The sequence below is a fragment of the Miniopterus schreibersii genome, assembly GCF_964146895.1.
Source record: "Miniopterus schreibersii genome assembly, chromosome: 4".
NCBI classification, from domain to species: Eukaryota; Metazoa; Chordata; class Mammalia; order Chiroptera; family Miniopteridae; genus Miniopterus; species Miniopterus schreibersii.
Genome location: NC_138105.1, coordinates 44,710,216 through 44,726,101, shown reverse-complemented (window position 1 = coordinate 44,726,101; position 15,886 = coordinate 44,710,216). Strand labels below are relative to the sequence as shown.

At 41.0% G+C, this 15,886-nt stretch overlaps 1 protein-coding gene across 4 annotated transcripts in view; it reads right to left on the bottom strand.

The window, feature by feature from the left end:
- The window catches only part of DCLK2 (doublecortin like kinase 2), a 132,335-nt gene that overhangs the window by 38,441 nt on the left and 78,008 nt on the right, over window positions 1-15,886 (bottom strand). For all 4 annotated transcript variants that reach the window (XM_081134091.1, XM_081134092.1, XM_081134093.1 and 1 more), the window contains exons 4-5: window positions 13,543-13,641; window positions 9,019-9,113 (exon numbers count right to left, since the gene is read on the bottom strand). In XM_081134091.1, coding sequence (XP_080990217.1) covers window positions 9,019-9,113; window positions 13,543-13,641 — 194 coding nt within the window. The remainder of the gene's footprint in view (window positions 1-9,018; window positions 9,114-13,542; window positions 13,642-15,886) is intronic.

Here is a 15,886-nt window from a genome sequence, read left to right as displayed (position 1 = left end):
ACTTTCTTGGGCAAACTTTTCCTCCAACATAATACTTTAAAACTCTAGAACAGAACCACCCTCAGGGTATTGCTGATGCTGTAAAGCAGAGGCTCTCAGTCCTTGGCTGTACATTAGGAAAGGCTGTACATACTGGAAAGATTTGGAACATTCTATTTCAGGCTGTACCCCAGATTAAAGAATTCTTCAGTGTAGGGCCCAGGCATCGGTATTTTTTAAAGCTCCACAGAAGATAACATGCAGCCAAGGCTGAGAACCTCTGTGGAGGAAGTTGTTGGCAGCAAGTGTAATGAATTGTTCAGCTACTTTAAGTTCTGTCACTCATCCAATAACCTAATCATTGCAAGTCACCTATAGCCAAAGAACAACCTTCCCTTTGTAAGAAAAGGGAAGACGACACTCATTACAATTTATGGAATGCCCACTCTGTGCCAAGTCCTGAAATGAGTACTTTATGTCTTATGAATTATTATCACGGATTTATGAAGAAACCGAAGCGCAGGGAGGTTATATAACTCGCCCAAACACCACAGCAAATGAATCTAAACCCAGGTTTGACTCCAGAGCCCAGGGGCTATTTGGCTGCTCTCACACTATCCCTTCCTCTAAGAACAGGAGGAGAAGTCTTTCAAGGCTATTAAGTTAACCGAGGGATGTCACCCAGTAGCAGATTCACTGCTCAAATTCTTCATTGTGGTGTATATAGTTCTGTGATCTGAACATGCTTTCAGATCACAAAACTATAGTCACATTCCTGTAAATTTATCACATAATATACAAATTGATAATTCACAGCCTTTCCTCACATAAAGAGAGCTTAAGAATTTTTTTTTTTTTTAAAGACTTCTGAAGTGTGCTTTTTTTTTTTAGATCAGTATACTAGATATTACTCACAAGTGGATTTTGCTTCATTATTTTTGTGGTTTAAAAATATATATATCAGAAACATCGATTCCATTCTTTAGAAAGGAAATCCAGTGTCAATTACTACAAATGCTGAATTAGGCATGCATTTAAAAACAAAAAGTTTTATCACTTTTATATTAGAATTTGGGACAATTTACTCTGAAATACTTAGTATTAGTAGTGAGATATGTGAATAATTCATCTGAATCAGCACCTAGGGGTCGGTGACATACAAAGAATTCTTATCTGTAGCCGTACCTTAGACTTGGATTCATTTGGTAAAGTTAGTGGCCTGAGATTTGTGATTGGTTAAGAGCGGTGAGCAGTGATTAACAGAACCCCTCCCTGTGTACGTACAGATTTAAGATAGCAGCCAGCTCAACAGTCTAAAAAATGGGTTATGTGGAAGTGGCTGACCTATGCCTTTCTTTTCCCTGAGTATCGCTGCCACCTCAGTTGACTACAGGGCCTCTCAAAACCAGCACAGAATCTCAGCACATCCCTGTAAGCAAGCTTTTCAGGCAAAGTGTTGGCTTATTGGATTTTGAGCAACAGACAGTTGGTACAGAGGTACAGCCGTGTCTACCTGCTGAAAATGTCTACATGCTTTCACTGTGAGGTATCATTGATTCTTAGGTGCTGAGGTCCCTTTAGTTCCAGCTATGGAGGCCACCAGCGAGGGTCACTGGTGCAGAACAGTTCACTACAGTGAGCTCTAAGTCTTAACTCTTAACTCTGTCCAATGATCTCTAATGCACTGCCTAGAAGCATTTTTTGGTACTATCACTTTTATGAATATGGGGGCATTTAAGATGAAAGAGCATGGCTTATATTCAAATAAAGTTTTTACAATTGATTCTGTTTACACACTGATCTGCTTAGCAAGAGCTCCCTCCATTCCCACAAAGGAGTGTTTCAGCCTGGTTGAGTCATTTACCGACCAAATGCCTCCATTTACTGAGCAACTGCAATGTGCAAACCACTGTCCTCAACCAGAGTCTGAGATTCATTACGATGATTTATTTTGTTAGGGCACTGAAGTCTTGGAAACTGCTTAGGCCCTCTTTTGTTTTTTGATTCTGTCGATAAGATCAATTACATTCAAAGATGAAGTTACCGCCCAACCTTTCTGGGGTAATAAAAAGGATCTAAAAGTAGTCAGTCTCTTAGTACCTACGATTATTAACCGGTTTCAAATACCAAAGAAAAGCCAAAGCTCCAGGGAAAAGCAAAAACATCCAAGGTCAGCAGCTACTGTGGATTTACATTTCACAGCTTCGAAAAGAAGTTTTGAAGGTCAGGAGGTCAAGGAGTTACATTTAGCTCTGCCAATCAGCATGAGATACTACCAGCCCTTTCATCACACTTCACAAATCTGGAAAAATCTTTCACCACCAGCGGACCCAGGAGACATCATCAGATAAAATATCAGCACACCAGACAGTTTATAATCTCAAGATGTTGGACAATGTTCCAAATGTACTTTTTTTGTTTCTTCTTTCAACCAGCAGGAGCGCTCACCGTAGACAGCCTCTGGGCATACACTTCAGCATCAAAACGTGAGACGTGTTATCCTTCAGCGTCCACAGATGTGCCCCTGACTCTGAAACCTTAAGTTCCTGCAGCCTTGAAAAGTCTTAAATTGGGACATGGATGATGAATTAAATTTCAGGGCAATGCTTTCTTCATCCATCTGGCAGCTGATGACACATTTAGTACTCTTTATTGCCTATCTGTCCCAAAGAACACGCTGTGATTTAAGCGTAGTAAATATTCCCGCAGGGCAAGTTATCAGCTAGATGGAAGGGATGCTGAGGAGCGTGGGCAGAAGAAACAGCAGATCATGGGCTGAGGTCAAGGGGAAAACAGAGGGTCAGGAAGGTGGGGATTAAGAGAAGAAAATGTCAGCGGAGGTGGAATTCTAGGATTTGAAGGAGAGAGAGAGGAATGGGCAGGGAGTGACGGGTCTGGAGAACGAAAGGACTGGAGGGGAACAAAGCAATAGAATTGATGGGGAGAGAGACTTTTATGGCCCTTCCAAAGGACCTTGCACAGAAAGCCACGGAGGGAGCAGGGGCAGTCTAAGTAACTCTGAGTGGCTGATAAAGAGATGAAAGCATTGGTAGCCAGTGCCCAGTATGGTTCCCACGAGCCTCACCTCCCGGTGTCCATGCCCTTGTGTAGTCCCACCCACCCTGAACTAGGCTGATACGTGGGGCTGCTAAGATCTGAAGGAAATGACGGTGTCTGGCTTCCAAGGCTAGGCCGCAGAAGGCGCGCGCTTTCAGATCCCTCGCTCTGGGGAAACCCAGAGCTGCCGTGTTCTGAGGGTGCTCAGACCAGCTATGGAGAGGTTCAAACTCGGGAGAACTGAGGGCTCCTGCAGAGAGCCAGCATCGCCTTGACACCCCGTGAATGAGTCACCTTGGAAGGGGATCCTCTATTCCCAACCAAGCCTTCAGGTGACTGCAGCCCTGGTGCACACCTTGACTACAATCTCATCAAAATGTTTAAGCCAGAACCACCCAGTTAAACTGCTCTTGAATTCCTGACCCACAAAAACTGGATAAACAAATAATTTTTTAACTGTTGTTTTAAGTGGCTAAGTCTAGGGATAACTTATAGCTAATAGAATTATCTACAGATTAATAGGATTGGAATAAAAAGTCATCATAAAAAAGCAGAGGTGGTAATAAAATCTGAGCCTGACTTTTCTCACTTTTTCTTTTCTTTTCCTACACTACTACTGCAGGTCAATTTTTTTTTTTGGTAAGTGAAACTTCTCTCATGTGAAAACTGAACCTGGAAAAATGCCAAGGTTTACAGTAAGAAAGAATGACAAAGCTATTCTGAGGCTTTCTCTATATTTAACCAATTAATCTCAACCCTGTGCTGCAGGTCCTATTAATCCCCTTTTTATAGAGAAAGGGTGATGTGACTTGCCCAAGGTCACACAGCTAAGGGAAGAGCCAAGCAAATACCAATCCCAGGCACTCAGGAAAATTTTAATTACTGAGGAAGGCAAAAGAAAAACAGAGTCCTGACAAGTTGTCACCCTCTGGATACGGGCCCAGTACAACTTGGCATAAGCTGACCGTCCTGCAAAGGTCTTTGGGCTCCCCATGTACCTGATGGTACCACTGTGGTGGAGGTGGCTCGCGTCTGGCCTGCAGAAATGCCTCCTCCCCAGGTTACTATCACTATGAGTGGCATTGCCCTTTAGGAAAGCCAGATTCCCTACATCCATGCAAAATCACAGCCAAATTCTAATACCTAGGGACTAGGTTCTGGGAGGAGGCCCAGTGGGGATCTGCCAGGTGGCCCTAGCATCTTGTTTCATGAACTTTTGGTCTGACCATGTTGTTTCTAATCATGTTCAACAGACTGGCCTTGCTTTCTCACTGTGTCCTTGGAGGCTCATAATGGTTATGAGCATGAGCTCTGCTTTCAAATCCCAGCTATGCCACCACACTCCTCACAAGCAGGCTTCCGTCACTGTCCCACCATGTAACATCAGTTCATATCCATGAACCCATGCATTTGCTGCGCCTGGACTAGGCTATCTCTTTCCAACCTACGCCAAGCTTGACAATACTCGGCTCCATTGCTAGCTTCCAAAGAAAGCCAATAACCCTAACCTACTGTGAGTTTTGTCGTTTTACTAAAGCTTTATAGGGTCAGGCTGAAGTGCTGGGCACACAGTATAGACAGACAATTTCACTTGAAAAGTGCTCATTAGATACCTATTAGCAAGCTCTTCCCCCAAGTCTCCCAGGAAGAGCTATCAACAGGAATTCTCCGTCTTTCCTCCTCCTTTCATCCAGCCTCTCCTCCACCCCAGGTTTGTCTCCCCTTTCCCAACCCTCCCCTCCTGTTCCTTCCTTAATCTCTCACCCCTTTTTCATTCAGAGCATTTGTGCAGACCCAAACCCACAAATTCAGCAAGCAAACCACACCAGCACTCTTCCTCCTAAAAGACTGACATGGCATAGCCTTTCTGTAACAATAGCACAAGCTTCCCCCTGGGGCCTGTGTTGGAGTCCTTGATGCAGACCCACCAGTGACGGGGAGAAGTCAGAGGTTAGAGACACAGACCCTGACAGGGTCAGAGATCCCAAATGGCCACTGGGATCTTGAGCGAATTACTTCTCTGAACCTCAGTTTCTCCAACTATAAAATGAAAGCTAGCCCTGGCTGGTGTTGCTCAGTGGTTAGAGTGCTGGCCCACATACAGAAGGGTTGTGGGTTTGATTCCCAGTCAAGGGCAAATACCTGGGCTGCAGGTTCAATCCTTGGCCCAGCTGGGGCTTGTGTAGGAGGCAACCAATCGATATGTCTCTCTCACATTGATGTTTCTCTTTCTCTCTCTCTCTCCCTCCCTCCCTCCTCCTTTCCTCCCTTCCACTCTCTCTAAAAAGCAATGGAAAAAATATCCTCAGGTATGTAAAAAAAAAAAAAAAAAAGAACACTACACTAAAAGATCCAAGACCGCTTCCAGGTTCCACATTCAACAGTTTGTGGTAACTATCTAGCAAAATCAAAAACATAACTGAGGTACGTACGACTCACTCTCAGTGGTCCTGAAGTCTCTCAGGTTCAGGTTTAAAGAACCATAATTACTTGGTCACTACCATATTTCTTATACTCTCATCCTGCAAAAACTTCACAATTTGAAGAAAGTTTTGCTTCTGCTCCTTACTCTGGTCCAGCCCCGCAGAGAGTGTGAACTTACAATGAATGCACATGAATAGAGCAGCATTGTCTTCCTCTCGAGGAAATTATTAGGAAAACTATGAGTACTTTTGTGGAAGGAGGGCTGCTTTTGTATCTCTCATCTTTTTCAATGAGCAAACAAGAGTGCCATGACACTCTGGTTAGAGATTAAACATTACATCCGCTCTATTTTCACTTTCAGTTCTTTCAGTGTTCCCACCAAAATGATTCCCAGAAATTAGCACAAAGGGGGAATAAATTGTGACAGAACATAAAATTCTGCTTACCTCTGACTTGTTTGCTTAATTCCCTACGAACTAAAACCCAGATAGTAAAAAAAATTTAAAAAAAATCTGCCCAAAGCTGTGTCCTGGCAGAGAGAGACATGAGTGTCGACTCCTGCACACGCCGTCCTGGCTAAGCTTGCTTGCTTTTGTCAATTCTCTGATTCTCTGGAAAAAAGATTATCTATCCCCAAAGCCATTAAGCTTCTAACTAGGATAAATAATGGTAAAAAGTTTCTGCCCATGAAAAACAGTCCTCCATTGTCAGACATTCTCTCTTAATTGATCTTAATAAGCGATTTTAAATGGAGGGGAAGGAAAAAGCATAGCACTAGCACATGGTAATTATCTGTAATTCTACATTTGTAATGTCGCCGAACGGACATTACAAATAATGCAAATGTGAACAGATGCTGACTAGAGCTTTACAATGACATCGAAATTAGGGTTATTTTGTACAGTAAGTAACATGACTAAGTTGTAGTTTTTCAAAGGCAGGTTTTCATCCCAGTGACAATATATATCACAGACTGCTGGGAACTGTAATGAGATGAAATTTCCACAAGGCACGACCCGTGGGAATAGGCAGGGCCAGAGACGTTTAACATTGTGTCTGAAAAGCTGATCAGTGTGGCAGGAACTCATCTAGCTGCTAATATCTGATGTAAAATTCGGTGATTCTACAACAGCTTTAAAGTGAGAAGAGAAATAGACTCCCCAGCCGCCTAGTTAGGTATTTTGGCAACTTAAAAAAGACTATAATCCCAGCATTTTTAGAGGTAATTTAAAATCAAACATCCTTATTTTACACATGAGAAAAAGAAACCCCAGAGGTCTTATAGGTGTTGGCAAAGCTCACAGGCCTCAGGTGTGGTGGAGAGGGGTGGGTGAAGGGCCCTGGAAAGATCACTGCTCTCTACCTTACTGGTAACTTCATTTTACCTCCTGTAATCAACATTTCCCTTTATGTTTTTTGACATCAATAAGTAATCCCTCAGATTTACTCTGTGCCCCATATGGAACTGTGTGCTAAATGCTAAGGTTACTATAATAATTAAGACATACCCAGCATAGTGAGAATAACAACCTAATGCCTCAGCAATAATACAAATTATCACGTTTTTTAAATTTCACATATCTTCAGTCCAGAAATGTCAGTGATCTTGTGGGAGTTTGTACACCCGTGTGAGGGAGTGGGGGTGCACGCTGCGCACTAAGTAATCTGGGGACATCAACAAAAAAGGACAATGTTGGGTTTGGAGTTGAAGATGTACTAGGAAGAAAGATGGGAGCCCAGGTTACCAATGGCTAACAAAAAAGGGGAAAATGACCGAGACCCTAGGTAAGCAGAGACTGAAGGACCCGCCTGGAAGGCTGCACGCAGCCCTGCCTGGAGCAACAGCCCAGGGGAAAATCCGAAGGACTTTTGCACGTGGCTCACTGGAGAGTTCATGTTGGGTTTGCAATGTTGGGTTAACAATGACCAGAACTAGGGGCCACTTGCTTTCGCTTAAACAAATGATGAAACAATTGAAACTAGAAAAGAGGTGAACCAACTTGAATTATTTTTACTTTAGTTCTCCTGAAAATTACTCAAATGAAAAAGAGTGCACCTTCTATCTATTCTGGGGGAAAATAAGTTGGGAAAGGAAAGCTGAAAAATACTTAATTTGCTTATTAGTGAATTTTAATTTATATGTAACTTCTTTTGGAATTAACAGTTCAGAATCCCACTGAAATTCTATTGTGAACTGACCTAAGCCCATTTAGCACACAATTCAGAAAATGCCTGGTTGTTATAAATACAAGGAGCTCCCAGTGCTCAGAGGTAGGTGAGAGCTAGGTACTTCCAATCCCAAACTTACTACTGGTCTCAGTCCAAATCCTGCCAATTGACAGAAGCCAGGAGGCACAAAAGCAGTTTGTCTTTTTCTGGAGGAAATTTCTTTTTTCTGTTTCAGGCACTTAGATGAGAACCGTGCAAGTTCACTCTGAGATAGACACAACAGTCTGAGGGCAGGACAAGCAAACCTGCGAGCTGGGTGGAGAATGAAACCCTTTGAGAAGTGGGGGAACCACAGCCCTCACTGCTCTGAAGGGGTCAGGATGCCTGACTTGGCAGGTTCTCATGTCTCATTCACTCAAAGGGGGGCGGGGGCAGGAGGGGTTCACCATGTATTTTATTAATGAAAAGTATTTTTCAACATCCTTAAAGTAAAGAAAAACACTCAGATGATACCAACCAATTTTGGAGAACATATTCCTAAGGAGGGCATTTCCACTGTCAACGCAACACGCCAGGAGCATGAAAGTTAATGTACACGTACATTCATGGACGGCGCTCTGTGTACTCGGTATTCTCAGAGTACATTCCAGGAAGGACAATCTGTTTCTACAGAAGGAAACTGTCCATCTTTAACCTCTAAATTTGTTGCTACTTTACCGGGAACATTTTCTCTTGTAAGTTTAAATTATTGAGAGCTGCTAAGTCTAGTTAAGCTTGTTGAAATTTTTCAAATCTAGTTTTACTCACCATTCTTTTCCCTACTAGATAAAATGCCTATTAAACCAACTGGTGATCTTGTTATGTTACTTTTATATAAAGACATCACATTCAAAACCTAAGATTTATTTCTAAGTTCTTCATCAAAATGAACATATTGTTCTTGTGTTACTACTTATGTATATAAGTATTATACCAGTATTTCACTCTATTTTAGACTTTCAAATTATGTTACCAATATTAAAGTCATGATTCAAAATGAAATTTTTAAGAAGAATCATCAAGTTCTCCAAGGCTTCATCATTGCAAGTCATTTTGCTAATAACGGGAAAACTACTACCGATAGTATTTTACCACGTTATATTCAATCCTAACCACAACCTTATATTCCCATTTCAGAGATGGGAAGAGTTCAGCTCAGCAAAGTTCATTGAGTTGGCCAATATTACAAAATGAAACAGGATCCAAAGTCATGTCTTTCTGGCCCCAAATCCTGACCTCTTTCCTTCTTGATTTGTTACTGCACCCAAGCCCCTGAACATATTAAACTACTAAACTATGCAACTTAAAATACCAAAATCACAGAAACACACCACATAGGCTGTTTCATACCTTTAATCCTCTGAAACTTCCTGGGCTAGTTGGAGAGGAACTGGAGGACTTCGTAGACTTAGGAGTGGAGAGCTGGCTGCTGGGAGTTCCATTAACTGACCAGGAGACACAAAGGACACAGAGGTCATTAAAACTCAAGACAACCAGACCGTGTCCAAACAATAAGCACATGCATGAAGCTTCAATTCATTTAAAGCTCAAAGCAGATGGCAAATCAGCAAAAAGCAAAAATAATGTATCTTATTGTATTACAGACAACGTATCACACAAATAAGGAGTGAAGCTAGGATTATTTTCAACAATAGCTTTCCAACAGTGACACAGACAAAGATATAGAACATTATGGAACTAGAGATGCGAACAAGGACTTGTCCATATATCCTGGCCCCGCCAGCAAGGGTAGGGAAATGAATGGCGGTTATCTTCGTAATGGCTTCCTATGAAGACTGTCCCATAACCTCCAACATCCACTAACTTGGCATATACCAACCTGAATAATCAAGACATTCTATGGATCTCCCAAATCAGTTCCACCATAATCCAAACACATTATTAAGTACATTCTTAATGGAAAGGGAAAATTAATGGTCATTTTCTGTGTTATATCTACTTGTTTGAAGGCTATAAAAGACACTCAACTTACTTTTTATCTAGACTAGTTATTTCTAATTCATTTTCTTTTTTTCACAGATAAATTTCCCCATTATTGAGCAAATTTGATGGTTTTTATACACCCTCCTCCAAACTTCCACATATTTCATAGGTTGAAAGTTCAATTTAGAGCCTATGCTGGGAAGAGTATAGACACTGCTTTTTCCACAGGAAGGTTGACTACAGATTCTGTACTACAGAACACTCATCAAACAGTTTAGTATGACTTATGCCTATTCCTAATTGTATCACCTGGATCTAAAGCTGGTAGTTAATACCTAGTATTGCTGTAATTTTTTTTCTTTTCTAAGGAGCATTTATAACCCCTCTTTTCATGACTCTTCAATGCTTTTGCCCAAAGTAGATCAAAACTGCCAATCATCTCTATGGAAAGCAAAGCAAAGTCCATCTTCTTTTGTTTTTTTAATATGAGGGAGCAGACAACTATTATTTTAAAGGATGCTAATAAGTATTAAAAGCAAAATGCAGACATAAAAGTCCTGACTAGGTGATTCAAAAAGGTGAGAACCAGTCCTTGGGTGGAGGTAGAAGTTCTGGATCTGGTATTTGTGATTAGATCAATCATACGTACACAGGGGTTGATAGGGGTCTATGAAGTCATGTTTGCTTAGTGTACTGTCATTTTAAAAATTCAGCAAAGATTAACTATCCATTAAAAACATTTTAAGAGTATTCAACAGCCATGATTTTTCTCAATTATGTTAAATTTGAATCAATGTTATATATTTTTGAAATTCTCTTTAAAGGGAACTAGTGGGAGGAATTCACATAAAATAGAGATTTTTGTGGACAGTGAACAAGAAAACTTGCTGTGAGCCTAGACCTTTTTTCCTACGTCCCACACAGCAATCTGTATTGGTCCCCAGATCCTATACAAGTAAGTGCTATTAGCTTTCAGTAATATTCAGACACCACATTGACATCAAAGGCCTCCTTGGAACCGAGACAGAAAAGAGACTAAAGAAAAAAAATGAATTCCTGCAAATGGTGGTCTGTGTAGCAGACCAGTCTCCCTAACAATACACCCCCTGCCTAAACATATTTCTTAACAAAACTCGCTGCCGGGGTTTAACTGGTATCAGTAACTACATGTCCATATTTCCCCCCAGTTACCTCTCATCCTAAAGAGATATTGTCACATGTAGCTCTCTAAATTTGGAAGGTTCTAAAAAATGTTCTCTAATGAGCAGTCCTCCATTTCATTTATTTGCACATTTGTCCAGAGTCTTTGGGAGGGGACGTGGGACGTAGGACAGGGGTCCACTGTGCCTTCTCCCCTCACTACACCCCTGATTCTCTCCCCCAAAGTGAGGCTTTTAGCCACCCCTCCCCTCAACTTCTGGTAAGAAATAAACCTGGGGACTTTACTATTTGCTTGCTTGTTTGCTCTGAATACTTTTAAAAATATGAGTCAATTATGAAAGAATCACAAGCTAGAAACCTAAAGTGAGAATTTTGAAGTGTCCAGTTATGGTAACTATTTAACCACTTATGTCTTCCAGATTAACGTCTATGTGCTTATTACACACTATTTAGCTATTACAATAAATTAGAGTCTTGATGAGGAATTTAGTCAACCATAAGACTTCACTTATGGGAGTATTTCTGTCCCAAGATCGAAAAAGTACAATATTATGTTTACAAAGTTACTAGCTCTATTTGAAATTCCAATTAGTCCCCCGGAATTTCTTAAATGGTAAGAGGTAGACCACAGCTGAAGCAGTCTATAAAAGCAAGTTATACTTCTGGCTACTGTGGCTTTAATAATACAAAACTCTTTCCCTGCTGGAAGTGGGGAGAGAACATAATATGAATAAATACATATAATAACTTTCTTATAATCTCAGTGAAGTCCCGGCGATTGACTCGGGCCTCAGTTTTCAGTGACTGCAATGTGTGGTGAACACACTTGTGAGTTATCTCTTACAAAGAAGCAGTCTGCCCTCTGAAAGGTGATTTAAGCATCTCACAACTTTTACTTATGTAAGATCTATTCTATTAACCCAAATCCAAATATGGACTGTTAAAAAACTTTGGGGTACTGGAATGTGGAGATTCTTGAATCAATTACTAAGCATTCCAAATTCGACTTAAAAAGATTCATGCATTTATTAGACTATGTTATGAAGCAGTTGGTCTGCAAGACAAATGTGGCTATGAAACATGTTTTGAGTTCAGTATGTTAATTTCCCTCTTTCAACCTCAGGGAGACGAAACTGGAATCATCATAATGCCTGATTCTTAAAACACTCTCCCCACATTTATTTTGTTATTTTACTGTATGAGAAGCATCCATAGACCTATCACTAAAACGAAAGCTAAGAACCTGACAAAAGTCTACATTTTCCATATGGTAAGCTTAGTTCTGTGTATTTATGCAAATTTCATAGCCTGTTCCCTTTCCCAGTGTGTGAGATAACTTTACAGAAAGCATAGCATAAGCCTAACAGCAGAAAGATGCTTTCAGTTAGAAATAGGCACGTTGTCAACACTTTTAGAAAAAGGAAGTATTGGGCCTATGAAGCCCAGGGTGGGGAAGAAGGTGAGAATAGTACAGTTGCATCTGTGGCCATTTACACATTACCAACAAACTTCAGCCTTTTTCAGTCATAGAATATTCTCCAAATTCGACTAGAAAGTAACCCCCGTGAGGCGACGTGCCTCCCCCATCACTTAGGACGGCTGCCACACGCAGACGGGCACGTGGCGACTTTCCGACAACGCCCGGTTCCCAGCAGGCGCGGGAGGCGAAGCCCCTCCGGCGCGAAGCATTTCACACGCACAGATGCACAGCGGGCGGGCGACGCAGGCGCGGGAATGGAGCAAAGGAAACAGCACTGTGCAGACAACAGAAACCCAGCCGAGTGACAAGGCCACGCCGCCCATGGCTCACCTGGGGATCTGGCTGTAGAGTAGGCACTGGCGTAGTGGCCACCCCTCTTTACTGTGCACATTCAGTATACACAGAGGAGGAGACAGTAAGGAGAGCGGTTATTCGGCAGGTCTAAACGTGCACACAAACAGAAGGGTAAACCGGCCCGGCCCAGACAACGTGGGGGGTGCTGAGGGGAAGCAGTGAACGGCCCCAAACTCGGTACTTTATAAAAAGTATGATGCTTGAGACAGCTTTTATTGATTCTCCTTTCAGGTGTTCTAGATTTCCCACATGTGAGGTCATGGTTTTTCACAATCCTTTCCTTCACGGCAAATAATATCAGCAAAGTTACTCACGATTATACTATAAACAAAGCTTGTAGGATCGATGTATCAAGATGTTTATGGGTATTTTTACATATTTTAAATGCCAAAACAGTCAAATGATGACAAATCTATAGGTGTAGGACCTGAGAGAAACTAAATTCCAGTTAAGTCTGACTCTTAAACAAGTAAATACTTCTTTCCGAGAAGAATAGTTGCTGCTGTTAAATTGCTCGATGAAGGAAAAGCATGTGGAAACCTACCGAGTAAATACACTGTTATATTAGGTGTCTGTATGTGCGAGTTTTACATCAGTAAGAGAAGAAAATGTCCACAATCACAGAGCACAAAATTAAAAATGCAGTACAAGGTGGTCAAAATGTGAAACAGGTCAATGTGCATATCAGGAGAACTGAAATAATAGGATTGTTCTAAAAAAACAATGTTTCAGAAAACAAGCTAGTTTCTTAGATGACTTACTATAACTTTGAGAAAAACTTCAATTGTTGGTTTTAAAAATCATGTCATCTACATGCTGTTCTGCAACCTGGCTGCATACAAGCAGTGGAAAGTCTACGGATTCGTAATAATCGGAGAAAACTAAAGGAAACTGAGAGCTCCTTCTGTGACCATCATTCCTCCTCCATTAACTACCTGAGGCTGGTGATTTGCTGCGACGAGAGGGCCCAGGGCTCTTGGATCCAGAATACTTAGCTGCGGAGCGAGAATAAGAAGACTTCAAGACGCGGCACTCTAGAAGGAAAGGAAAAGTGCGTTAAATGCATCTGGTTTTAATACTAGCCAGAGGAAGATCGCATGGAAAAATAGTCGACTGCCTGGGACCATTACCTGATCATTTCTCTATAACAAAAGTACACCTGAAGCTACACATCTGTGACATCAACTCACTGTTCCAGGTGGACACAGAAAGCCCAGCGTCCTAACTTGATACACACACATACCCTCATCTAAACATGTGCAACGTTTTTTAGACAGCAGCATTGATAGGCAAAGGCTACACTTTTATTATTCTTTCCAAATTTTTATCCTATGCTGAAAGGCTATGTAGGACTCTAATTTATGAACCCCTTACTGTCCCATCTTTCCAAAGTGTGGAGCAGGAGAAACAAGGAAACAAACTTTAAACAATAACTTTGGTCTTCCCATAAATAGCCAAATAATGTGTAGAGTATCAGAGCTAATTAAAGCTAAAAGAAGCATTTCTAATTCGAATGATTAAGAACATGGCTTTTAAAGTCCTTGCAGATTTTGGATGAATCATAGATTTGACTTTGTAAACTAGGGGAACTTGGTTAGGCTCTAAACCTGTTTTTCCCCTAGGAAAATGAAATTAGAATGAAATCTGCTTTGTGGGCTTGTTCTAAGGATTAAATTAGATAACATACTGTCCATAATTTACATTAAAATACTTCAATTTATGTAGGAGGTTAAAGCGTGGGTTGGTTTTAATGTATACCCCAGGGGCAGTAAATTAACATGTGAAGTACACTAATCAGGCAAATGCACACTGGCGAGGATAGTTAGCATTTGAGAGACTCTAATCAAAACCTCACACAGAGGGAGCTGCAGCAACTTCAGCTTAGTTAATTAGCATTATGGATGTTACTAAGTATTCCATTCCTTTTAAAAAATGTTTTATTATTATTATTATTGACTTCAGAAAGAGGAAGGAGAGGGAGAGAGAGACAGAAACATCAATGAAGGGAGAGAATCATTGATCGACTGCCTCCTGCACGCCCCCTACTGGGGATGGAGCCTGCAAACCAGACATGTGCCCTGACCGAAACTGAACCGTGACCTCATGGTTCATAGGTCCACGCTCAACCGCTGAGCCACGCCGGCCAGGCAAGTATTCCATTCTTGAAAGGAGTGGTGTGTGGATGAGTTAGAAACACCTTAAAGGCACTGCCACTTGTATCAGCAGGATGTCTAAACCTGCAGAGCCAATACTAGACCCTCAGAACTACAGTCTGGGTTTAGGAATCTGGGCCAGTCCTGCTTCCGGCTCTTAGGATTAAGTTACTTGACTAACACTAGGCTAATGGGTTTTAATGCAAGATGTCAAATCTAAAAGGACAGACAGTTGGTACTTCATCAAGATTACAACCTAAGTTAAATAACTGATTTTGAAAAAACATTACCTCCTAATATGTGTATTCTGAGAACTGCTTTCACTCTAAATTTGATGACCTGATGGTGGTGTTTAACAACAACATTAAAACAATAGCGATAACACATATTGTATAACCAGGTACCCTTCTAATTACTTTATATATTAACTTATTTAATCCTCAAAGAATCTTGTGAAAAGGCCACTGTTATCATCCCCAGCTTTCAGAAGGTTAAGGAATTAGTCACTGAGAGGGAAGCAATAAGTAGCTATCACTTCTGTCTAATGAGTCTATCTGTACCAACAATGACAAAAAAACTACCACTGATCCAACTAGCTTAGGTAAGTTTACAGCATACATGCAAACTGAGTACAATGCCTGGTACATACATAGCATGTGATCAATAAATGTTTCATTATTGGTTTTGTTGTTACACAAATTAACTTTATAACCTAGAACATATTCAGATTCACTGTCTCAGCTTTCAAAATGACCAACATGGACATCAGAGAAATACTGTGAAATGAAATTATGCTAAAATCAAGAAAGATGTAAAATACAGTTCACATATGAATACATGTTTCAGTCAACCTTAGTCATCCGTGAGAATCAGGGAGAACATTACATGGATGATACGTTCCATAAAAGGACATCACCTGCAGTTTTTTAAGGACTTCCCAGTGATATTACCAGTTTAAAGCAGGTCCAGCCCAATAGACTATAAGACAGTACAGAAACACACAAAGAAATCTGGCAGCAGTGAAAAACCGAACAGGAAAACAAAGAGTCGATCAATGAGTCCCAAGCACAAGGTACATACATCACCCCAAGGCAACTGACTTAGTGTACCGGGAAAGATTTGCACA